Below are 27,267 nucleotides of genomic sequence, written 5' to 3' on the forward strand. Positions count from 1 at the left end.
GTCGAGGGCCGGAGCGTGTGCTGTGTAAGGAATGGCTGGGGCACTGGGCTTCTTCACCCTGAAGCGGAGGAGGCTGAGGAGGTGACGGATTGCTGTCACCACCTACCTAGGAGGAGTTATCGAGAAGGCAGAGTGAGGCTCTTCTCAGAGGTGCACAGAAGAGGGGCGAAAGACAACAGTTGCAAGTTGTGGTGAGAGAAATTCTGATTGACCTCAAGGAAATTATTCCTCAAAGTGAGAGCAGCTCAGCCCTTGAACAGCTGCCCAGATGTCAAATCTCCCTTCATGGAGATGGTCAGAGCTCTGCTGGAGAAGCCCTTGAGCCACGTAAATGAACTATCCCTGGTTCCAGTGCAGGGAAGGAGTCTGGACCAGACAACGCCCTAGAGATCCCTTCCAACCTTAATTATTCCGCAGTTCACAATTTCATTCTGGATATTATTTTCCTGAAGTTACAACATACTTTAAAATGCCTTTTGAAGTAACATTCCTTCCAACACTTACGAGATGTTGGCATGTTGGGGTTTTTTTCAGGCATCTAGCAGTGCTTTGGCATGCAAGACGAAAGAAACACACCACACAAAACAATGCAAGAGCAGAGGCTATAACTCCTCATAAGCAATACCACTTTTTATGTTGGAAAGATACTTCACATTTGAAGAAAAAATGTGAGATGAAACCCTTATTCTGCAATTGAGCCAGTATATTTTAAAAGTTAATATTAAAATGGTATAAATATATATTATTTATATTTACTATAAATATAATGTATACTTTTTATATTTAATATATAAGTATAAAAATGTTCTCCCTTACTCTGAGCATGAACTTTGATATGTGTAAGAAGAAACTTGTGGAAAAAATGACCAGACAATAGTAAGAAGCCTTAAAAAACATACAGAAATCAGGACCGTTTGAAAATTTAAGTCTTATGAAGAAATATATACACTTAAGAGCCTGCCTTTCTAATGACAATATAAAAAAAAAAAATTCACAAATAATTGTATATGATCAGTTTCTTTGCCAGTGCTGCAGGTAGCTATTGTAAATAAATGAACAAATAAATAAATAAGCTCTCAAAAGACTGCAAATAATAATTTCAGTTTCAATCACATGCAGTAAACTGAGGCATCATGTTGTTTAAAAGCTTTATAAAAATTACACTGAATGTTATTTATCTGAGTTTTAAAAGAATTCACTTGGAGCCCTTAATAGGCACAATAATATTACAAATATTTATATACACTGCTTTCATTGAAGAAAGAGTTGATATAAATGCCACACTGATGAAAAAGATTTTACGACCACATCTGTTTCCATTTGTTTTGCATTCATGCTGTATTATTTGAAGTGTTTCAATGTTATTGGTATACCATCTTCTGATTGTTTATCACATGAACTATCAGTAAAACTGAAAAGCCCAGTGTGTGCTAAGAAAAACCTGCAGTCTGCTTACCCCAGAGTGTATCAGCAGCAAACCGTATGTGTTTGGGTGGGTGCCCTAAAGGTGCCCCGCCAGCTCTAGGTGGCCCCAAGCTGTGTGCTGCCACCTCCATCTCTGCTTCTCAACCCAACTGTATATCCAGTTCAAAATTCCAGCAGAGAACACACACCACCCTCACGCTGCCTATGTCTTTGGGCTTCTAGCCAGTTTCCCACACAAAAAGTTTAAATTTACCAACCTCAAGTGTCCTTTTTTATTCCCCTGCCACAGGTTTTGCACCATTTTGTGTAAAAAGTTGCCTTTTCAGCAGTGGAGGAAGGTTCTGGCCAGGGAGACATTTTGATGGGCAAGGTAGAAAGGGAGGTATCGACTGATCAATCTCAGGCAGCAGCTTTTCCCATGACACATACAACCTGTGTTTCAGTTTTGTTGCTAAAGGGGAAGAAAAATAATGGCCAATTCATGTGAAACCTGTTGTCTGCATCCATGGACCTACAGAAAACCACTGTACGGGCAATATGGCAAAGTACAGCTTTATACAACTTAAGACTAGTGCATCCACAAGGAATTTTCTATGCTCTTTAAAAGCCCGCCCATAAATTCACAATTCTTTTAAATACTTAAAAGTTGTATAAGAAAAGAAAAAAAAATGGACAAATATATTTCTGTGATGTTTCCTCAACCTGATTCCTTTCTGCATTTACATAAAGAAATAATGTACTGATTTGCATACAGTTGAACATTAATTTTCTAAGTATGGCATGCTTTTTACAACAACGATCTCCCCAGGCTTTATTTCTTTCTCTCAATCAATCCACTTAAAATCAACATGGAAACTTTTCGCAGAGGCAGTGGAAATGATAAAGTTGTTTATATTTTTGCATTCAATTTATTATGCATTGTAACTACTTCTGGTTTAGATAGATAATATTTCTGAGAAATCAAACAAAATGAAGATACAAATCTAAAACTCTGTGCAAAGCCTGAATTTTTCAGACTACATGTGATCTGGTGTAATAAAAGCATATGTAGCAACTTTGATCAGAGACAGCCATAATGCTTTAATGCCAAGCATGAAAACCAAAAATTAGTAACTTTTTCAAAGTGAAAAATACAATTTAGGGGCAACAAAAATTTAAAATCACTAACTTGTAACATGGAGTGCATCTCAACTGTGTACAACATAATTTGTTTAAATTTGCTTTTAAAAAGCATCAAGATCTGGTAACTACACAGAATCACAGAATAATTTAGGCTTGAAGGGATGTGTGGAGGTCATCTAGTCCAACCACCCGCTCAAAGATGGCCCAGGGCCGTGTCTGATCAACTTCAGACCATCTCCACAGATGGAAACTCCATAGCTTCACCAGAAACCCTGTTCCAGTGTCCAACCACCCTCCTGGTGGAAACATTTTCCATTATGTCAAACCAGAATTTCCCATGCTCCAGCTCGTACCCATTGCCCCTCACACTATCACTGTGTACGTCCGAGAAGAAAGGACTTGCTTAGACATCAGCAAGTCCAACTCTAAAAATCGGGAAATGCCAAGTGGTTGGTCTTGCTCCTGCTTCTTTGTTGCCTGAATCATCCTACAGTTTTCACTGAAACTATCAGGTGCCATCACTTTTTGCATAGGATTCCCACATCTTTCCAGGCCCAAAAGATGAACCACAGTCCATATGGAATAAAACTGTCTTTAGCAGGATTTTCCTGTTTTGGGGGGAAAATCTGCCTATTCTGTGGTCCAGGCTGTTGTGGCTGGCCTGTTGGCAGGTCCTGAGATTTGTCATTAATGCCAGCTCATTTACCTCAAACAACTCTACTCCCTGTGGCATGGATGTCTCCCTTTCCACCAAATCACTGTCTGTCTGCAGGCTAATCATGTTATCCATAACTTAGTTTCTCTATTCGTAAAATGGAAGTACAGATATTGTTTTGCTTCTCAAGAGCACTCGGAGCAGAAGGAGCTGATGTTTGTAAGATCTCAGATTGCACAGCTTGGAAAAGAGGATGAAAAAATGCATAATTGTATATTTGCTGTAATTATTAGCATCTCATGAATTTAGCTCTACATTATCTACTAAACATTAGGAGACAGTCCAGCTAACTCATTCAGTTACTATCATGAAGCAAAATGCCCTTAAAATGCTTTCTGTAATCATGCGGGTCACTTAATAAAGTGTTTTAACATAGGAAAGTCCAAGCAAGGGCTATCCCAGTCTACGAAGGCTAATTGAACCAACTAAATGTACTTTTTCTTTGTGGTTCAGTAGACAATACCCCACTATCTAAAACAGTTACAGTGGCCATTCTTATGCCTTGAAAAGGAAAATCAAGATAGAATATTTATATGAAATTAGGGTGCTTGTACGATTTGCTAGAACGAGGGGTGATAGTGGTTGTGATATGGTGCAAAATTAAATTCAATAATAATATGAACCTAGCAGTGTTTATGCAAGTCTAATGAAAGGTACTTGTGCTGCCAATATATATGATGATAGAGTTCTATGAGGTTAAAAAGCATGTTGAAACCCAACAGGAAATGGAGTAAAAAATTAAGTAAAAATAAAATGTAAAAAGCATTTTTAAGGGGTGCTCTACTAGAGTTTCCCAAACAAAAGATTTCAATCCCATCTTGTTTCTGCCAGGTAAATATTTTTTTAGGAAAAAAAATTGGAAACCAACTCCTAACTTCTACTTAAACAAGTCTGTGAATTTCTATGTGACTTGTCAAAATTATCCTTGTGAAGGCAATCCATTTTAACACAGTCTGATTTAATCTAAGGCTAAACAGACAATGACTATCACTAAATCCTATTGTAATGGCCAAAGGTACTGGGCAAAAAATGAAGTGAAAGTTATTTAGGTTGGAAAACTGACAGAATTTAGGTTGGAAAATGACAGATCCGATAGTTTGTGATCAACCCTCATGGGAATAGTTTCTAACTTTTGAGTATTTTCTATATAAACATTTTAGTTTCCATATGTTTTTAAATGAGGACTAATTAAAGAAATCTCAGAGGCAAAAGAGCGCTCTCCTCCTGTTGTCACGAAGAGGGAGCGTGGCTTCATTTTATGTGGGTGAGATGTAAGGAATAAATCTTTCACTCTCCTCAACTTTATCCTGACTCTCTTACAGACACTACATAGCTTCAGGAATGCCAAGTCGACGAGTATAAAAAGAATAGGCAAGCTTTTACTGAAGTCGAATGCATCAGGATTTATTTTCCAAAGCCCAGAGCACATCTCAGTGCATATAACAAACAAATCTATACCCATCTTGCCAGTCATAAATGAAACAGACCAAGGCAATATTGCAGAAAATTATTAGTGTTATAAAAAACCAGCTACAGCTCATTTGTCCCTCCACAAAAGAGCAAGCGTACTTCAGTACTATGACATTTGATGAAATGTGAAGTATCATGCTAGTATTCAGGAGTACTATTACCATTTTGGTTTCCCTTGTATGCTGTGATTTAATCTTGAATATGCATCTCAAATATTAGTGCTAAGCTGCTTTACTGCTTGAGATGCCTTCATGCTGATACCCCATAATAAAATTTTGTGCAATTAAGACATACTTCAATGTGAAATGGATTCCAGCTGGAAGACAGGAGAAAGGAGAGCGCTGCTTTCCCCAATTAGTGATGTTCAGGCACTGTTATTCTGAGATGCCGTTCCCTCCATGTACACAAAGACGTACCATTGGCACGTCTCTCGAACACCCTCATGCGCTGCCTCTGCAGCTGCAACCCCAGTACCCGCCATCGACCCAGACCCTAGTTAAGCTTCTTCCATGCTGCCAGCCACTGCCGGGACAACGGCTGTGGGAAAACAAAGCCCCATCAATTGCACGGGATTCTTTTACCTCCCAACAAACCTTAATGCCTCACGGGGCTGTCCAGAGGAGCCCTTTCCTCCACGATGTCTCTGCCCCTGCTGCCAGCCACCTACAGAGAGCCTGGACAGCCAGGGTATCCTCTAACCATCAAGCACCTCGAGTAGGGAAATTTGGTGCATCTGCTTGTGCTTTATGGATTGTCTTTGAAATCCTCTTGGGTTTTGATCAGTCGTTTTGAGCTCTGACAAATGACTGGTATTTTTCATCAGTTTACCCCTGGGTGCATGCGGGAGGTCAAGTGGCACAGTGACCTTAGAAGAAGTGACTGGCTCAGGTCCCCGGTGCAACTTCACGTTTAGATCCAAGCTTTGCACTGATGGAAACAACTGCCTATAATACTTCACGAACAAGCAGAACATAGAGAAAAAAAAATCTCAGAGATGAATTATCAGTATTTGTTTTGCATTCCTGTTTGGTTTGGGGTTTTTTTGTTCCCAAGATTAAAACAAATCAAGGTCCTTTGTTTGAAAAATATTTGATAAAGATTCTCCAATATACCTCTTTGTTGTTTTCTCCCTTTACCTGGCAACTGCAGGTGGTTTGTTCTTTACAGACATTTATCAAACACATTATTATTGGACAGCATTAAAGGTTCAATTAATAGGGACAAACATAGTCAAGTAGACGATCACGTACTTTTTTTTTAACATTTTTTCCCCTTTTTGTTGACTGATATAGTTAAGGAAAACTTATTACTTACCCAACATTTTCTGCATCTTCATCACACTCAGCCCTGTATTTGCAAACTCCACATTTTGAGTGTTTTCTCTGAACTTCTGTTCCAGATCCTTCATACTCTAAAAAAAAAAAAAGGTATTGTTAACAGAAAGCATGACTTTCTTATTAAGCTCTGATTTTGCTTACCTAAATCCATTTGCCTTCACGTATATTGTCAATATGAAGTTATCATATACTGAAGCTATTAACCTTAAAAGTGTTCCCTTTTTCAAAATTGGAGGTTGGTAGAACTGTACCAGTGACAAGAAAGCATCCCTGAAAACACTGATGCTTCATTGATTGACTCTTCCTTTATTCTTATTTCAGTGATTAGTAGTTATTCTCACCCCACCAGACACACAACCAGCATTGACATGTGTCCCAGTCACATTTAATCTTAATTGGCACTGATAATGAGTGAACTCTGTGCCTGTTAATGTCCTTGAATATCAGGTAGTGGGGATTTGAAAGCCATTTTCTTTGACAGTCTTTAATTACAGATATCCTTATGCAAGGTTACTGCTTGCATTTTTTCCCCTTTCTCTTTCTGACAATGGGATTAGACTGTGCTGATATCTCATATATGCTGTGGTATATTTTCCAGATTACTCTGACTAGTTGTACAAGACTAAAAGAAAAAAGTCATCTTAACAAGAAACTGGTAGAAATGCTGTATTCCCTAAAAAGTAAAATTAGTATCTCAAATATTCTCATCCTAAAAACCCCTGCACCAGTCTTACTGTTGACATGGACATCAAAACTCTTTGCAGAGTGAAAGAGAAATATGACTATACTCTTATTGCTTCACCACCAGTAGTCACTCTTATTTTTTATTTTAACAGAGTCATAAAGGAGAGACAGACATTTGAAAAGCAGGGAAACAACCACAGAAATCTGCAGAGTCAAGAACCATTTAACCTATCGCAGTGTCATGGTTGTGTAAGGCTGACTACACAAGGCTGTTGGATGGACAGAGATCAAAGTGATTCTCTTTCTCATAGCAGCTTTATGTGCTATGGCCACAGCTACACCTGGAGTACTGCATCCACCTTTGGGGCCCCCAACATAAGAAGGACATCGAGCTGTTGCAGCAAGTCCAGAGGAGTGGGCCATGAAGCTGATCAGAGGGCTGGAGCACCTCTCCTATGAGGACAGGCTTAGAGAGTTGGGGTTGTTCAGCCTGGGGAAGAGAAGGCTCTGGGGAGACCTTATAGCAGCCTTCCAGTACCTGAAGGGGCCTACAGGAAAGCTGGAGAGGGACTGTTTATGAGGGAGTGTAGTGACAGGACAAGGGGTAATGGGTTTAAGCTGAAGGAGGGTCGATTTAGATTAGATGTTAGAAAGAAATTCTTTACTGTGAGGGTGGTGAGGCACCGGAACAGGTTGCCCAGAGAGGTTGTGGATGCCCCATCCCTGGAAGTGTTCAAGGCCAGGTTGGACGGGGCTCTGGGCAATGTGGTCCAGTGGAGGGTGTCCCTGCCCATGGCAGGGGGTATTGGAACTAGATGGTCTTTAAGATCCCTTCCAACCTACCAAAACCTTGCCACGCAAACCCAACACAATGGTCTTTAAGGTCCCTTCCAACCCAAACCATTCTGTGATTCTGTGATTCAAACACCACCAATTAAAAAGCTGCATTTACATTCTTCAAATGCTTTACAGAGCACTTTTGCTGAACTATTAGCATTTCAATTTTCTGATGGAGCTAAAGAAGCAACACATACACACATGCATGCATACATGCACACCCTTCCTCACCGGCTTTAGTTCTGCTTCCTGTGAATGCCCCGGCACATTTTCATTTTCATAAACAGTAGTCCACAACTACTTGTTCATTATTTCTACATGCTGTTCAGTGTAAACTTCTCTCTCTCTCCTTTCCATCCTTCCCCCACCCCCCCACCGCCCCCCAATATTGCTTTCTCTACCTTTTTAAATTAGGTCTGCTTTAGAAAAAGTGTGGCCTTTTTTTCTTGATCAGAAATTGCTGGACCTCATGTATATAGAATTATTTATCTGTACTTTATTTTGTTTGCATATTAGAAATATGTGCAAGTCAAGAACACCTGCACCTCAGCGACTAATAATTTACACCTGTCAGGATGAGGTGTAACACAGATGAACGTATATTGATGCAACGTTTCCAAGTTAGGTGATAGTCATCTATAACTTCTTTCATTACTAGCTGCATGATGTTTTAGTACTAGCAGCATAAGACACTGCATATAATTTAGACTGAAGCCCTTGAAGAAAATGCAGCTTTTCCCACCAATACAGAACAGATAAATACTGTTTTTCAGCCTGAATTGGTAGCAGACATTTTCAGTACCCCACTTCTGTGCTGTTAAAATAAGTTAACCCATTAATATTTGAGAACATAAATTTCTCCAGTGAGAAATTTCTGCAAATGTCTCCAAATAGGCAATGAATCCCTTGACAGATTGTCCCTCCCTTCTCCTTTCTCCCCCACATTTGATTGTTCCTAAATAGGTTATAGCCATCAATTTTAATATTCTGATCAATCAGATCTTCCTAGCATGTTTCAGTAATACCAATTAGGACAAAATATGCTCCTCTTGTTTATTATGCAGGCTTCTAATGTTGATGTATAGATGATTACAGAATTTCTTCTCACTTTCGATGGTATCTTGATTAATTCTGTTCTTTGACATCCTAATTTCATGTTGAGTGAAAGCTCATTTTCCCTCTCTTTTCAGCTCCCTTTCGTGTTTCAGGGCAGCACCTCATTAATGCTCTGTCCTTCAAAAGAAATGAGGCACAAGGATGGGATCTGTGACTCCCAGTTGTCTCTCTGAGCTTCAGCGCTCCCTACCACTTCTCCTCGAGTCATTTTTTCTCTGCAGAAGATGGCCAGCTCTATCTATCTTAGGAGCTGCAGGGTAGAAGCCTGCAAATGGGCAGCAGCTCTAGAGAGATTGGCCAGCTGTAAATTGCTTCCCTCGGCAACTCATTTCTGTGTTCCTACAACGGTAAGATGGCTGGGTTTCTGCTGAGGGCTTTCAATCAGGCTGGAAGCAAAAGCATCAGTCTGTGTCAAGGTGAAGTTTGGTCTGCCCCCAGGCATGGCCTGGAAAGGGAGCTCTGCTTTATATATGTATTTATCACTGTTCACAGTGAAGCAGGGGGGAGCTTGTGGAGAGCTGCAACTACTCAGTAGCCACATACAGATGGAATGAAGATTCCCTTGTCTGGGAAAACCTCTCTGGAAACCAATTCCTATCTGTTTTGGGAGTACTGTGATTTTTGCCGTATCTCATGGGAGCAACTAATCTCAAAAAGATTTTGGAAAAATAGGGAGGGCCACAGCAAATCCCCTTCTGCGTACAGAAGAACCCCCCTGTGATCAGACTGCGATTCCCTCAGTACAGCTAGCACTGGAAATTCTTCTCAAAGTACCACAGTCCACAGCATCACACATTATGGGCTGCAGTTCACTGAACAGTTTAGTGACTTATCCTCTCTTTCATTACTTTTTAGGGCAACTTTAATGACACACTTAGTTAAAATGGAGATTGTCCAGGTAATTTAAAACAAAGCTGCAAACTTGCTCTTTTGTCTGTAAGTATATATTTAAAGCAAGTGCAACAACTGCTCTTAGCTATCCCAAATTTTTGGCAAGCGGTGTCTTGAATTATCTTGACCACGCTGCTGGATTGTACGCAAAAGCAATATTTACCAATGTGGAAGGTCCTGTTCTCTTATCCAACTACCCAGCTGGCTTAGAAGCAAAGCCTGGCATGGTACAGCCAGAGATCTATACCTGGCTGGAAGATACTTTTCCTGTGCAGTATAGACCACACACCGCAGCTGCAAACATACTCCAGGAGAGACACCAGCCTTTGAAGTTTGGTTTTGCAAGAATGGGCATTACAGGTTTAACACAAGGATGCCTGGTCTATTTATGACTGAGGTGCCTGGAGGAGCAGACTTCAAAGTTTGATACTCTTAATCACAATCCAGCCAAGGTTATATGTTTGCCCAGTAGTTATGATAATGATAGTGCGTGCACTTGTAAGCAAAGGACTTGAGGACGTGCACCACCACGGCCCTTGTTGTGTGTTAGGTATTTTACGCATCTGACAACTGTAACATCTATATTGCTTCTATGCATATGACACCATGGATAATGGCGGGGAAAGCTGGCATACTGTGAGAGCTGGATCAGCTTCCACCCTGCAGGACCTTCCGGTTGGAGAACCTGAATGCCCATTCAGGCCACTATCTTGCTTCAAACACAGCTAACTCCTTTTTCTCCAAAGGAAGACACAACAACTTCAGAGTAACCACCAGGGAAATCATGTATGAGTAAGATAACGGTGGAAAATGGAAAGGACAAGAAAGTCACCAGATGCCAAGGGAGGTGTCCCACAATTTCTTGAACATGCCGAGTGCCATTCTGCAGGCCCTATTCAGGCTGCATGAGATGAACCTGCCCTCATTTGCTATCTGTCATCCTGCACAAGAGGCGAGAGGAATCTGTCCTTCCATGCCCCTGGCTCCAACATCCTTCCGAGCAAGGTCCAGCACCCCTGAAACCCCTGCTCAGAATATGTTTTCACCAACAGAAGGCCTGAAGAACCTGGCCCTTTGCCTCTGCCTTGCTGAACCTTTTGGGAAAACACAGTAATTCTTGCAAGTTTTAGTTTGGTGTTAATTTTACCTACAGGGAGTATGATCTCAACAGAAATAAGTAGGGCTATTTGAAGCTGAAGTGATTCTCAGTGACAAGCCACGTGATGGAATCAGCACTTAAATCTTTCTAAAAGTCACACACCATTATAGAAATATGCTAAAAGACGTGATGTTACCTCCTATCCAGGGTGTTAATCACAATCAAGTTTCTGCAGTCATATTAAAATACATTAAAAAAAATCAGTAGCATTAATTACAAATTAAAATAAAAAATATTCCAAGTTCTAAACTGTGTCTGTTTATACCACCCTGACTGTGTGACAATTACTGGATAAGTGTTGTCCCTAGTGAGGGGAAGGAACAGATGGCAGCCTGCTAAAAAGCACATACTGTATATCAATTTATTAATTACTAAATGCAATCTGCTAGACGTTCATCACAAGATACTTTAGCTATTAAATTTCAGAGGGATTAGAAATTCAAAACAAATTATTTTAATAATAATTAACTTAGCTATATGTATTGCCAGCATGTTATTTCCTTAGCTTAAAAGCCTGAAATGATTGGGTGCCATCTGTCTAACTACCATTACATCTTTTTTAATATCAAAAATGCATTTTGCTTAGGTACATAGATAGACGCTGAACAAAAAGAATAAAAAATTAATGTTACGGGCATAGTAGGACACTTAGAAATCTTACCCATGTTGGCTGATTACCAGCCTACAGAACCTGCCTCTTCTAGGACACTTAACTGTCTCTGAGAAGCTGGCTTGAAAAGTCATTACCACTTGTTAACTCTTTAATGGCGTGCGTAACACATGCTGATGGTTCTCAACACATCCTTGCAAAGGCCTAACTATATCACAAAGTCAACATCACAGCTGCCGTTTGCTGCCAGTATCAAATAGAGAAAGTAAGGACTACCTGGAGCGAGAGGAAAAAAGGCCTTTACTTGGAGGGACAGGGGAAGAATGGCTCAGAAGTGCTCATTTACCAAAGACAGGACCTGGGATGTCAGAGAAATAAGGTTCTCCTTCAAAAGTTATTGCACTGTGCCTGGATGCCAGATGGCAAGTACTACCAAAAAAAGCCTTATGAATAAGGACTGCTGCCAGATGAAAGCAAATTATCTATGTCACCAATACCTTGGACACAAATAAAGGAAGCAGCTTCTTCAAAAAGCTTTCCTTTAAGAATCAGCGTTCCCATCTGCAGTGGGCCAAAATTTTTTCTAATAATGTAGGATGTGATTGTAAATCTGAGCAGAATTTAGACCAATGGCTCCGATTGCCCTTTCAGTTGTCTCACCATTAGTTGGGCAATGTTGTGCTAGGATCTTTTTAGAATATTGACAAGGACAGTGGCTTTTACACCAGACTGAGGTCTTCTGAACATTGAATCTACTTGAGATAAATGATAGGATTTCTTCTACCTGGCTAGCAGTCCTGAGTGCCAGGTCTTTGTATAGTGAGAGGGCAAGAAGATCACTAAGATGACTGCTTCTTTTTAGACATTCTTGGCTAGTATCAAGTTGTAAACTTGAGAAAAACCCCCAACCCTAATTGCACATAATAAAGCACCTTGAAGAAAAAAATTGTAAAAGCTCATCCTTAGTCACATTCATATAAACTTACCAAACTTAATCTTCCCAAGGCTACTTTATTGGGTTGACACAGTTCTTTTTACAGGGAGAACATGGCAGGTTCCACCAGAAATAAAAATTGTAAATGATTGTTAGAAAAAAGAAAATGCAAGCTAGCAATCTACCTCCCTTATGTACGTGTGACAGCCTGAAGATTAATTTTCATGCCCTGATCTACCAGTTGTGGAAGAACATCCAGCAGGTCGAATAGTGTTGCAATTTACAACTGGCAGAGATGAACATGAATCTGAGCCTGTGACTTCTCTTTCACCAGTTCTGCCTCAAACTCTGACAAAAAACTGTTTAAACAACGTGGATCAGGAGGCGGTTTTATGACTATATTCTTCAGAACAGGGAAACTGCAGAACGATTAATGTGAGATTACAGAGAAAAGCCCATGTCTTAAATGCAAATCTGAAGGATCCTACTGTCTTCGGCTGTGACCTCAACTAAGCAACATTTTTAGGGCTGAGTCCCACTCGCTGACATTGTTTTTTGTAGAGGTGAAATGTAATGGTAGAGTAATGAGGCTTTTGAAACTCCTCTAATTTCTGAATTAATACTCTAATTTCTGAATCCATACTCTTCTTAGAAGTGGCTTCAGGACACTCAGTGCCATGAGTGATCAACAGTTTGGTTTCATAAGTGTATTTTTTATTATGTTAATTGAAGGTTCAGACTTCTGAAATTAGCAGAATGAGTAATTTTATTACAACTCTTTATTAACACTGTGCTGTCAGAGCATAGAAAATGGAAATCGCTTATCCAGAATGTCAGAGGGCAACTAGACAATTGTGTCACCCTTAAAAATTATACTCCTTTATCTCATTCGGGCATACTGAAAAAATTCTCCCACTCTTAATTTTTTTCCTAAAAATCTAGCATCTTTGTAACAGCAAATATGATTTAGGAGAGAACCTGGATCAGTGATTCCATGGTCTTTAGCATTTTTATGGCACATGAGAACTTCGAAGGCAAGACATTGTCTGAAACCAAGGAAGAGGATTTTTGTGGGGTTTTTAATTAGTTCTAAGTCTACTCTTTTTTTTTTTTTTTAACATAAAAATGAATGCATTTAACATCATACAGTTTGGGTGTAGGAGGGAAAATCTGCATCAAGTCAAGTTTCAGAATCATTAATGAGCCTGTTCTGCATCTGGAGAATGAAGGGGAACAGTGTGAACCACTAGCACAAATCTCAGCTGCACGTGAGGCAAGCAGCTCAGTTCAGCAGTGGAGACTGTCACAGGCAGAGCTGTAGCAACTGAAGAGCACAACTCAGACGCTTTCCCAGTACTTTCCTTCACAGTTAAAAATCTACCAGCAAACAGCACATCTCCGGCACAGCAATCGCAATGCTTCCTTAACATATACAAGCAGCTGCGCTCATCCATTCCATGTGTGCAAGCATCACTGGTGCATACGCAATCACACTAATTATGTGTTTGAGAAACATAGCAAACACTGATTCTGTGATTAACATCTGGAAGCGTAAATCCTAGGAAGAAAACACAAATCTCTACGCTAGCACGTTTCCTTACTTGCTGGCTCTCTCTCACTTATCCTTGCGTTCTTCCACTTCCATTGCTGCTCCCTCGTACTTAGGAGCAGTAGCTGCACCTCACTCGCAGGGCACAGCAGCTCTCCGTGAAACTTGGGTCCCATTTGTGCACCCGTAGCCAAGGGTATGATACTAAATGACCAGGCCTGGCTGATCACTATATCTCAGCATGTCCTGGCTTCCTCAGGAAGAAAATGGGGAAGGTTGGTCCAGGAAGGAGCTGTGCTGTGCTCCAGTCAGTCCCGCAGCTGGAATAACCAGGGAGGCAGGACTGTGGTGAGCACCAGGGAGCACCCCAGCCCTGCAGGTCACCCTCTGCCCAGGTTCCTGCCCTTTCTCCTTGTCTGGATCCCAAACAATGCGCCTCCATCCACAATAGGTTCAGCATTCTTTTAGAACTTTGGGTTTAATTCTAAATTCTCTTAACTTGTAATATGACTTTGTTGTTTTTAATGTCCCCTTGTAACACTTTTACAGTTACTTTAATAATGAAACAAAAACAATTCCAGATACAAAAACACTGTAAACACAAAAATATTCTTGAGTTTTTGGCCACAGCAGAGTTCAATAATCAAAGCAACAGTGGATTCCATCCTTTGAAGGGTTGCTTTCAGACACAGAACATGCTGAAGACTGGCCAACTGTTCTGCAGAAGTATTACCTGACACCCAGTTTAGTGATGAAGGTGGACGGGGACAGTACTAATTCAGTGTGTCACACATAGCCTGGATCTATCCAAAAAAAGAAAAAGTGCCAAGCAGGATTTTCAATTTCTGGTTAAAATATTTTTTCTATCTAAAATTAAGAACTAAAGCCAACTGTTTTTATACTGAACAGAAGCAGGAACACTTCAGTTGGCCCAAAGGCACTCAGAAGAAAGCCAAATAAATGAAGGGCTGGCATCACAAAACTGCTGGAGAAGGTAGTGGGTACATTGCCCCTTCTTTATTCAATACCCAGGCAGTGCAGATACTCATCAAGGGACCCAGATTCAATTGGGTATTCCACCTCCCAAGACAATGCACTGACCACTGCTACAAGGCAGCATGGAGGGACCACCGATTCTCCTCAGCCGATGCCATTCTATTTTGCATAAATAATTAACATTCATCTGGCACAGTGAGTCCAGCTAACGAAGCCTTTCTATAGCATGTATCCTCCCAGCCTCCAGGCTGTCGCCTTCTTCCAACTCCCTTTGTCCCAGGCTCAATGAATATTTCGAGTGAGAACGAAAAGACCAGCAGCAACCAAGGGAAACACATTTTGGACCTCTCTTACCAAGAGATGGTGTACCTGGTTTAGTCTCCTGCTCCAAATCAGGCAATGAGTATATTTGAACTTGGATCTTTCTCTTCTTTAGTGAGCAGCCTCACCAACAAAATGCAGCATGTTCTGTTCTACTTTTCTCCAAACTGTTCACAAAATTACCCAAAGAACCCCTAGATCTGTCAGTCAGCTGCCAATCTCTTCCAGACCAATACCGTAACATTTACAAGGGACTTTACCAGGGATTTTTGTATCCGATTGGGAAATACTGAAAAAACAATCCCAGCAGCATTCAAACATTTCTAAAACTGTTCCAAAAATAAAAGTCAGACGTGGACTAAATTACTGTCATCTGTCTCCTCTAACAAGTGCACAGCAGTACCGAGGCAAGCAGCTCTCGGCTTGTGGGGAGCAGCTGTAGTGGAATAACAGGCTGGGTAATGACGGGGGAAGGAGAAGCAAACTGAGCTGGGGAAAGAGTGTGATGCAATCTCAGGAAGAAGAGCTTCAGAAAAAAGTCGCCAGTGAAGGTAAGAAGAGGCAGGGTTTGAGGAGAAAATTGTTCCTTCAGACACTGCTCCAAAATGAAACAAAGATAAGAACAGCCATGTGCTAGCAGCAGCCCAGGAATTTACTGATAGTATCTTATTGAAGAGGAGGGAAAAGCCTCCTCTTCACTCGATATATGAAAAAAAGAGGGAGCTAGCTTCTGATTTTTGGAAAGTTAACTGTTGTGTTTAGCCACACAGTGATGCCATTGATCGTTTTCCACAAAAACACATTTTCATGTAGCTATACAAGATCTCCAACGTTTCAAAACTCAGTCCTATCAGTATAAACTGCAACGCTTTCTTAATACAAGCAAAGCCTAAAAGCCAAACTGCTTTTCTGTGTCTGTATATATCTGTTTCTCACATTTTTCATTCTATATGTATTCTTACTAGTAGTATCAAAGATAGAATTAAGATAAAATTACTTTTTTTTTTTTCTAATTCCTTGGAAGAAGGTTAAGATGTGTTCAAAGATAGAGATACTTCTATTAGTACCAGCTGTGCTACATACCCTCTTTTAATATACAGCTTTGTACAGAAACATGTAAAATATTTGTTAAAACCAGCTATCATATTATAATCATTAAATATTTTAGGTAACATGTTTGACTAAGGATAAAGTAATAACTAGAGGTTGTAGACCTCTAGGAAATGAATGCAAAAAAACCCCCAAAAACCAATAAAACAAAACAAAAACCAAAACCAACAACAAAAAACCCAGGTAAGAAATGTATTGTGAATGGACACTTCCAGGAGCGAAATACAGGTGAAACAGAGATCTAAATATTACACTATATTGCTGGCAACAAATGAAAAATTATATAGGTCAAATCTGAAAGAACAGCATTGGTCAAATGCACACTGCAACCTATTCCTATACAAATACTGTTCTGAGATGGTCAAATAACACTGCAACACTAAGGCTTATTTTTAAGTTGTCATAATTTTTCCTTGATTCATGTGGTACACAGCAACCATGTACATAAAACCGACACACATATAGCAAAAAAGAAAGACCAAAAGCAAGTGTAACTGGGGTTTGGTACTCACCTCCTTCTCCTGACCCAGAGCCGTTATCTGAAAAAGAAACAGAGAGGGAGAAAAAAAAGAAAGCAAGTGAAAATATTGCTCCAGGAGCAGCTGCTTGTTCAGGAATTTGTCACTACAAAACATTATACAGGGGTTACATTTCATGATCCAGGTGTAAAAACAAACATCCCACATAAAGTCTGGCATCCTTTAATACAGTTTGTCCGTGCTTACTGTGCCCTGCGCTCTTTTCCCTGTCAAGGTATTTTTACTCAAGGAACAGGAACCTTCAATACTGAAAACTAAGGCCTTTTTGCAACTGTTAGAGATTCAAACTTGTTAAACGCCAAACAGATGAAGAGTACACCGTCCGACTTTTGGAATCTACTTTCGAAGGTAAGTAGATTATTTTATTTTTTTCACTCTCTGGCCCCAGGAGTGGTACATGAAGGTGTAATATATAACATCACCTGACTGCAGAAGTACCTCCAGAAGACAACTGGTCCTCAAAGTAAAGTTGGCTTAAGTCGTCTAACTACAAAATAGCTCTTCTCAGCTGAGTCAACCAGTTCGTATAAGGATGCTCTAAGAGCATAGTTATTTCATTGACATTAGACTGACTGGATTAGCATCTGATGAGTCACAGCTTGTAGCTGCATCCCCTTTGCATTAGCAGTTCAAGCGTCAGCAGGACTTGAGCTTCCTCACCACCCCAGGCCACCTAACTCCACATCAGAGTGTTACCGAGCTGGCTAGGGATTTTGTACGGGGATGTGCACCCCACTGGGCAGCGCTCTGCGCAGCATCTTCAGCTACCACGGCAGTAAAAACAAGCCCTTAAACACACGCTCTGAGTCACAAACCTCCCTCGGTCTTTCTTGCTCAAAGGAGGTGGAGAGGAGAGGATGGGATGGCAATTACCGTCAGTGAATTGCTCCCCGTCCCTGTTAGCTCGGTTTCTCTGGAAGGTGAGAAGAGGAGCAGAGCACACGCTCTGCTTGTCCCACACTTCTCCTTTCATGCCTGCTTTGGTGATGGAGAAGGCGGCTGAATTAATTTCCACAAATTGGAAAGAAGAAGGAGACCAGACAGAGGGAGGAGCGGGGTTCTTACTTCCACGTATGAGCTCGTTGTTCACATCAGAGGAAGAACCAAACCCTCTGTCTGCTCAGTTCCCTCCCCACCTTTTCCTTTAAGCAGCTATATTTCTAAGAATAATAGTGCGTGGATGAAAGTGTGAAATTCCACGTTACTGGGTCACTTCACACATTAAAAATAATCTCCTGTCACATGGAGTATCAGGAATAGAGACTTTTTTTTAACTCTGCCAAAATTTTCCTTTCTTTCCTCCTATACCACTATTCCACGTCTAATAGACTGAGATTATTACCTTACAGAAATGAATGCAAAACCAGATTGCCTCTTGTTCCATCGACAGTGACCCACTTTATTGACAAAGCAGACAATCCCATATAAAATGTCATGTTGAGTCACTGAGAAATATGCTTTATGATGACATATTGCTTCATTAAGAAATTCAAAGGAGTATAATTTACTTATATGATGTAAGTATATAGGCTTATTTGTAGTGGTGAAATTTTGTCATAAGCTGTTCTGGGGGAGAGAAGGCTGACATACAAACACGAGCAAGTTCAACGTGTAATTCATCGAAAAAACAAAGGCTGAAATGTCTCAGAGAAACTTGACTTGTTCCCTGTTTTTATTCCCAACTCTCACTCTGACTGCTTTCCCCTGCGCGTTCAGCCCCAAGGTGAGAAACGCCGCTCAGCTCCAGCATGCGGGGCTCTGCTTATACCACAGGACGCGGATGCCGTGCGGCAGGGGGGTGCAATCACACAGACAGTAGGAGCTGTAACGAGACCACCACGTAAATGAGAGAGGTGATGCTCAGACAACCCGTCTCTATAGATCAGCGGGTCGCTATACATGAAGTCCACAGGCAACTCTGTCTCCACTTGGCAGGACATCCTAGTAACAGGGTAGATCCACTCCCGATTCTCTGGGCTTTCAGATTGCAAGAAACCATAAAAAAAAAAAAAAAAAAGTGTCATCCTCTGTAACACTTCGCATTATTTTCAACTTTTCACCGAGAGCTCGTGCCTCCCCTCTGAGCCTGGGAGCTGTGCTAGGAGTCCTGTCTCCAGGGTAACCGTGCTAAACTAAGCCGGTGTTCCTGCTTTTGTCTGAGTCTTGGCTAGATTTTCCCAAGCAGCTGCTGGTTACAAAAGTAGCTTTTTTTTTTTTTTTTTTTTTTTTTTTTGCAGGCTTAGTTGGACAAGCAGCCCTGCTCTTTTCAGGCCCTTAACCAACTCAGGATTTCCAAAAGTGGTCTCTGTGCACCAAGACCTGGGGAGAAAGATGCTCAAACAAGTAAGGAAGCTGAACAGAAACAGCATCCCCCCCCAGCCACAGGTCAGTAATTAGAGAGTGAGTGCCTGACTGTGCTCTCTTTATTTAAGCCACCCTCTCCCAAATAGGCTTGTAAAAACATGCTTATACACAAATGTATAGGCTTCTCCTGCAAGCTGCTCTTATCCATGAAGGAGTTTCTAGATAAAATACTGTCCTGGTTTTCATCTGGAATAGAGTTAATTTTCACAAGAAGCTGGGAGGGGACACAGCCACGATGGCTGACCCAAACTAGTCAAAGGGATATTCCATACTGTATGACATCATGCTCCGTATATAAGGGAGAAGCTGGCCAGGGAGGAGGGGTCACTGCTCCGGGATGGTCTGGGCATCAGTTTCCAGGCGGTGAGCAAATTGCATTTTGTATCACACAATATACCTAGCGTATATTCTTTTATTAGTATTGTTGTTGTTATTTTCCTCTTCCTTTGCTGTCCTATTAAACTGGCCTTATCCAAACTCACAAGTTTTACCTTTTTTCTTCCGATTCTCCTCCCCATCCCACCGGGGGTGGCAGGAGGGGATGAGGAGTGAGCGAGCAGCCGTGCGGTACTCAGCTGCCAGTTGGGGCTAAACCACAACAAATACATAAGAAGCGCTTGGATCAGACACAGCGTCTGAATGCTGTAAGCAGTAGGCTACAGGCAGAACTCCCCCCTTTGCTTTTTGTTCTCTCTGAACAGGAGCCATTTCTGTACCGTGGGTCTGCTTTGGTGCAGAGGCAGCAGATATGCGCTCCAAAGCCAAAAGAACCTACAGCCTCTCTCCTTCAGGAGGGACGGCTTTTAACTCAGACTACCATGTGAACTGAAGCCGTCTCTTCCCCGTTTAGGGCAACAGCTCCAAACTGCTAAGTACAAACAGGAGGACAAACAGTTCGATGACAACTTTTAAGCAAGCAGAGCTTTCCAATTGATTCGCGTGGTACAGGTGATCCAGTGGGCACCTCCAGAGCAAATCAGATCCTGGTCACAGAGAGGCAGGCAAAGAAATGCCAAATGCTGCACTTTTTTTAGATCTATGTAAGAAACAGGTCAGCAGCTATTCAGTCATGCGCAGAACAGAACACCTCTTGACACATCGGAGGTAAAACCGTGTGCCATTCTCTAGGAAACAAAGCTAAAAATTATGTATTTGTGGAATTTAGGTATCGCAAGGCTTAGCTGACAGCTGAGAAGGGATTTCCAGCTTCTGAACTTTGGCACCCAAGAGTTATTACACTCTTTATACCCAAGTCCTGGATTTTCCCCTAAAGCTTTTGGGATACAGCTGTGGGTTTTTTTAGTCCAAAGACAGTACATGCCACTTCTTTGCATTAAGCAGAAATTGATCTTCCCACACCAGCACCGCAGAAACTTCACTGAGCAAGTCCTGGATAATGCAACTTTTTTATTCAATTGTCTTTGGTTACTCATCTTATGAAACAAAACTGGAAGACAGAAAGGGCAGCTGCTATTTCAAATCATAGTTCTTCCCTGTTAGCCTGGATTTCCCAGTTAAAAGAGCTAGTGAAGCAGCCCTCTCCGCGATAGGAGAAGGCAAGCTTTATGCAGTTTAGCCCTCGGTACACAAGAGTGCCTCTAGCTAAAGATTGGATAAAATTATCAAGACCTTGCTACCAGAGAAGAACATCCTGATCTCTACAGTCAGCACTAGAGCGATGAGTTGCATTGCCCAGTGACAGCTTTTGACTTCCCTCTTTCCTCAGCACGGTGTAGTTCCCCATCAGCTCCTGCAGCAGTGCAGACGCCAGAAATCTCCCAACAGCGGTGCAACAGCCAGTGTTTTGAAGAGATCCGAAATGAGCACAGACCACTTCAAGGCACCAGCCAGAGCAGAGACCAAAGCAAGCTCCCACACCCTGCTGCTGGCAGCGGCGCAGAGCTCACGCTGCTGCACAAAAGCGATTCGCAAAGGAGCACGCCAGCTCAGCCACCCCACGCTCCCAGCAGCAACAGCTCAGCCCTCCTCCTGCTGGGTTTGTATCCCCACCCTCCAGGAGCAGGGCTGCCTGCTAGCAATTACCCTTGATTTTGATATGCCAGCAGGAGCTTCTGGGGAGGAATGCTGACAAGCCTAATTGCCAGCAGCTGCAAGGCCTCTGGCTGCTGGAGATAGGCTTTTAACCTCCGCCTTGCCAGGCTGTGTGTAGGGAATGTTCATTTGCCTTGGTGTGTTCAGGGGAAGGGTATTTGCTATCACATCATCCTGGTAGCCATTTCCTGCTTAATTATGCCATGAAAAAAAGAAAAAGAGTACAGGATATTAAATCCTAGCACCTGTTGATGGGATATGTCTGAATAAGCCTTGTTCTTTCCTTCCACAGCACCTTCAAAACATTGACAGGAGGGCAACGCTGTGCTGTTGCAAACCCTCCTCGCGGGCGCGACGGGAAAGCTCCTGTACTGCACTGAGTCTGGCAGTAAGGGTCTCGCTCAGCTCTCAGCACGAAGGAGTGTTTTTACAGCAGGCTTTCAGGTTTGTTATGGCTTTCTCCTGAGAGTATGAATTATTTTCATACTTTCTTAATCTAGAAGTGAGTTGTCTTGAATTTTTTCCTTAACTCCCTCAAAAGGGAGCTTGTTATATTTCTTTTCAGGACAACGTGCGCATCTAATTATGCTTCACTGTAACCCTCCCACAAAAAAACCCATTTACTGTAAAAACTGGTGCATTCAAATTCAGGGTAAGAGTTCGATTACTTCAGGTTGAAGAACACTAAGTTATAGTTATTCTTCAGAGAATCATTCCTTAAATCTAACAGAGCTATAGTGTTTTTTCTGGTTCTGCAAACAGCTTTTTTTTTTAACTTTAGAAATCCCAATAGAAAAAGCAATGGACTGGGCCTTCCAAATATATACAATACACTGAGAATCTATAAGTACAATATATCAGGTACTCCATCATTGTGTAGTTTTGTTTTCATGCGCATGTAATATAAATCTGACAGCAGTCAAAATCCTGGCTCTATGTGCCGGCTAGCAGCAACCCACATTCTTAGAAATGAATCATAAAGGTCTATTTGTTATTTACCAAATTAATTTCTTTTAAACCAATAAAAGGCAATAAATTCACCACAAAAAGGAGGCAGAAGAAATCAAGGGACTTGGTGACATTCCTCGATGCTTTGAGCACCCTCACCTCCATCTCTTCCTGGTCTCTTAAATCTGTTTAGCAAGCTATTTCAGGATAACCTCTGGTAGAAGATGGCATAACATGAATGAATTTCAGTGTAATGTCACCCTTTATGCACTGATCAAGGTTTCAGGTCAGCAGCAAGACGGCTGATGCTGTGAGTTTGGCAGGAATCCTGGTGTAGGTATTGCCATCTCCCCATGTCCTGCTGGACAGCCCCATCCCTGCATTTGGTTGTGGGCTGAACTGCAAACTGGGAACTGATAAAGGTGAGAAATGAAAAAAAAGAAAAGAAAAAGCCGGGGCAGTGCTCTGATCTTGTTCACAACAAAATCCCACAGAGCAAGGAGGAGAAATGCCACCGGGGAGTACTACTGGCAAGGACTTACTCGGCTTCGCAGCTGTGTTCGTGTCCACCCGGTCACCGATGGGATGATTGCTTCTTTGTGAATGCAAAAGGCCAGGTCAGGTGTTGGTGGAAATTGATATAGTTTAATTCCACCCATCCTTTCTCAAAGGTATATTAAGGTATTAGGCAAAGAGCACACTAAAGCTGCATTTCAGTCATTTTCGTTTTTTCTCTGTATTTTGCAACATGGGAATACCATGCATTGGCTGAAACCCATAGATCCTCGTCATCCACAGCATCTGCCAGGGGTAATTAGGCATAGAAACACCTCTGTAAAACCAGATATTTGAAAAAAAACCCTGATGTCCCTTCATTGAAAAATGGATTTTGACAATGTTAAGACCTGTATATGCAGTTCTGAAAATTTCAGCCATACATTCTCTTACATTTCTCCAAAACACCATTTTTAATGTCAAAACTTGGATTTTGTTCATTCCTAAAGCACCTAAGATTGACTCTTTTTTTTAAATGTTGCTTATTTTAGGATCTTGCAACTCTGACAGCACTTGGACAAAGGAAATAAATACATAAATACCCTGCTAAATCACCTATGACCGTAAAAATTTAATCAAAATGTTACCTGCCAAGAAATAGGTCTAAATCATTCAGTATACTCTGTTCCAGTGCCGTAGCTTCAGAAGGTATCAATCCCTAGCAAACGGGAATTATTTTATCCTTCTATAGGATTCAGAAGTCTGACATACTTTAAAATATTAAACAGTTGTTACAACACCATGGGGGAATTTTGTCCTATTGTCTCAGGTGCATCCTGCCAGGATGAAACTCTGCTTTGAAAAACCAAAACTCTTGAGAGGAAACCAGTGGATCTATACTTAGCTCCCAATGACAACCCAGAACAAAGCATTTTCATAGCAAATTTGGAAGCACTAGGTGAAAATTAACCATGGAGGTCTATAAAGGATTTTTTAATTTGGGCATTTGATTCTCTGTATAGATGTTACAGATCAAGAGTACAAATATATTGGCTTCCTGATGACCTGAGATCCCTGGCAGGGCATGGACAGGTTGCAGAGGATGGCTGTTGTCACCCAATGCTCTGACATCAGCTGGAGCATGTCAGACACTCGGGGTCGCAAGAACCGTTCCAGCAGAGCCCCGCTGAAGAGCTTTACGTTGCGCCAGTGTGAATGCGGTATGCAGCCTGAATCGCATCCTCACTTTTGGAAATGTGTTCTCAATACTTTCTGGTCAATTATGTCTCAGCACATGTCTTGATCTATTACACTAAGTGCTAAAAATTATGCTGCGTTTCCTGGGTTTTATGTAGGACTTAAAGAGAAGGAGAAGGAGGTTAAAAAAAATCCCAGCCTAGCTGAGTAAAATAGTAATTAGCTGCCAGCAATCTGAGGCTGAGAAGAATCAATTTTTCATTTTGAAATGTCTTTTTCTTAGTAGCGTAGAACGCATATAAAAATAATGACTTTTTTTGTTGTTCCCAAAACATTATCCTAGTATTTTGTTTTAGTGAGGGAAAGAAACTTTCATGTTGTGAGTCTGTTTCTTAAAATAATTTGAGCATGAAATTAAGAAAAGAAATTTACTTATACATCCTCAGTTTAAACCTTCATACTTCTTGGATGTTGTTATAGTAATATGTGAGTGCTCCAAAACTGTAATGCATTTTTTTACCTATTTCTGCAGCGTCTGGAGATAATTTACAGGTGGGAGATTTAGGATAAAAGGTAGATTCAGCCATCTGCCTGAGGTATGCTGGAATTACGCAGCTGAGCACAAAGCACATTTTCTTCAGTTCTAGGACCAACGTCATAGATCGTTTTGGACCTTGGTAAACAACGCCAGATCTCCGTATAGGTCTGTGCTGCAGTCAGAGGCATTAGAGCAGCTCGTGTAAAACGCAGCCATGCTGCATTTAAATGAGGAAGCTCTGGGACCGGCAGCAGCAGCAAGGAACTTGGCCTAGGTACACTGCCCAAATATTTCCAGGTAGGATGCTGCAGCTGCCAGTGAGTTCCAGGCTGCTACGTCTAAATTGTCGATAACTAGACTACACAACATAAAGTTAGCTAGGAGTGTGGACCTGATCTGTAATCATGCTTTCGGCTGCCACAGAGATGCAAGCTTGCTTAGGCTAATCCGAGTAACTATTGTGTATCAAAAGAGGAGGGATGTCCCACAACATAATTTTTTGTGTGTATTATGTATGTACCAAAGAATGCAGCTGTTGATGCTACTGAGTCATCTAATATAATTCTGAGAAAGCCAGCCACGTGTCTGGTCTCACCAGCTTTGAATCTGTCCAGAGGTTTGGAAGTCCTCTGGTGGATAAAGTTTCTGTGTCCAAGAGCATGTTGCAACATTCAAAATGGTGAAAACCTGTCCCATGTATTTTAAGCGTGAGTAAAAATCTGTGTTTTAAGTGTGTGGAAAGACAGAAAAGAGCAGGCCATTAGAAATGTAAGGTACAATGATTTTGTAAGAGTTATGCATACCTTCAATGTAACGACCCAAAGTGAAATTAGTCAAAAATTGGATAGCCTTGGATACAGGTTGAGTGGCAGTCAGGATAAGCAGTGTCACTTGCTGGATGTCACACTAATTCTGTACATCCAAAAAATGAGTCCTAAAGAAATGACTAATTTGGAGTCTGCTCCAAATTTGTTGTAAGCCTTTTGATGAATATCAAGCCTCCTCTATACATACAACAGAAGCGTTCACAAATTATTTTCTCAGATAAAGTATTTCTACTTTCAATGTTTATTTATTAACCTGTTAGCATATCAGAAGAAATATCAGATTTCTTCTCTGTAACTATATTCCATCGTTAAAGAGGATTCGGAGTTTCCACATTATCTCATTCTAGGAAAAGCATGAAAATTAAAATCTCTGGAATTAAGGGCAAAACTAAAGAGATAACCATATAACAACATTAATTAGTGACACAAAGTGATGTTTTACATACCAGAATAACAAGGTCCTCTTGATACCACTGTTATCTCTTTCTGATGCTTGCAAGCAGCTCTCTTGAGGAAGCACTCATTTTGGTAAGTGTCTCCATTTGATCCACAAACAGGAATATAGTTTGTGTGACACTGAAAAAGAAATTAGAAAGTAACTCAGTCACACAAAATCATGTGATTAATCTCAACTGCATCTTAATATACAAGAAGATAGTTGTGTAAATATGAACTGATACCCTGTTCACTAAAGGAGGTTTCTCAATATGACTGTATGTATTCCTTTCAGATCACTGAAATAATAGTCCAGCTCCGTAGGGGCTGAGCATAGGAATTCAGTAGGAAAGATTAAAAGAGCAAAATTACTATGGTGGGACTTAGTAATGGCTAGAGGGAATATGACAAGCATTTAGAAGTATTTGAAGGATAAACACAGTGAGGAAGGAGAGAACTTCTTCAAGATAATACAAGAATGTATGACTAGGCACAGGGGGATGAAATTGAGCAAAGGAAAATTTAAGGTGAACAGTGCTTAAGGGGAGATTTGCTGATCTTTTTGGTCATAGAATGATCTTTCTGGTCATAGAATGATCTTTCAAGGGAGATGGAAAGCAATCACCATCCCCATTAAATTCATGAGCATCATGAGTCTGTTTTACTTGGTCACCAACTATAATAATGCCTTTCTATTTACTATACTGAAAAATTTTAAGCTCAAAGTCAGTAGCATTGGTACATTTAATAAAAGGAAAGGAAGAAAGGAAAAAATTATCCTTCAGAATGGCTTTGGCAGGAGCAGCCTATATTTTGCTATTTTCTTACATTCTAAGAAAGATGGATTATATACCCCTTGTATGTATAATGTGCATTAAAATGCTGGGAAACACACTGAGACCACCAATCTGCCTAACATCTGTGAGTCCTGCACCGCTCTCTGCTGAACTGGAGATCCAAACCCCACTTCCCTGCGTGGAAAAGGAAACATTGCCCTGTTTGGGGCTGCGATGGGAACTGTAATTCCGGACACCTTTTGCATCTTCAAAACCCCGAGGCAAAAAAACAAACAAGAAGAAGCAATCAACAAATACACAGACTAGTCACCAAATTTCTTAACCGTATAAAGTGTATGATTAAACTGGTATAGTTCAACCAGTGAGCCTTCACACAGCAATAGCAGCATTAGTTAAGCTAAAATGCCCCAAAAGGACAAGTCTTCTCCAAATTCCAAACTACAGTCTCTGCCACAACGGTTTCTTTGTGCTTTGGCATACACAAACCTCAAAATACTCAATTCTTAAAACATAGTTTGGAAGAGAATTATCCCCCCTCCTTTGTCACCCTGCCATAGATGACCAAATGAGAATGAACTAAGCATGCACAGACAGAAATAAATCATGCTGCCAGCTCTGAAAATTATTTCTAACAGTTTTGTAATACTTTTCCATAGTAAGTAGCTCTCAGACATTCAACCACAACCGTCAGTCCTGTCACATCTCACACGGAACAGTCGCTTCTAGGGAATAATTAAACATGTGACTCTCGGAGGGAACAATACTTTCCAATAGAGAATTCTCTATTCAATCTTAAAGT

The 27,267-nt window shown here is 41.0% G+C and overlaps 1 protein-coding gene across 1 annotated transcript in view; it reads right to left on the reverse strand.

Annotated features, from left to right (window-relative positions):
• TMEFF1 (transmembrane protein with EGF like and two follistatin like domains 1) overlaps positions 1 to 27,267 on the reverse strand; it is a 127,368-nt gene that overhangs the window by 20,684 nt on the left and 79,417 nt on the right. Inside the window, exons 3-5 of the mRNA XM_054816744.1 lie at positions 25,683 to 25,812; positions 16,789 to 16,815; positions 6,047 to 6,143 (exon numbers count right to left, since the gene is read on the reverse strand). Coding sequence (XP_054672719.1) covers positions 6,047 to 6,143; positions 16,789 to 16,815; positions 25,683 to 25,812 — 254 coding nt within the window. The remainder of the gene's footprint in view (positions 1 to 6,046; positions 6,144 to 16,788; positions 16,816 to 25,682; positions 25,813 to 27,267) is intronic.

This window comes from Grus americana, chromosome 2 (assembly GCF_028858705.1).
Source record: "Grus americana isolate bGruAme1 chromosome 2, bGruAme1.mat, whole genome shotgun sequence".
In the NCBI taxonomy this organism is placed as follows: Eukaryota; Metazoa; Chordata; class Aves; order Gruiformes; family Gruidae; genus Grus; species Grus americana.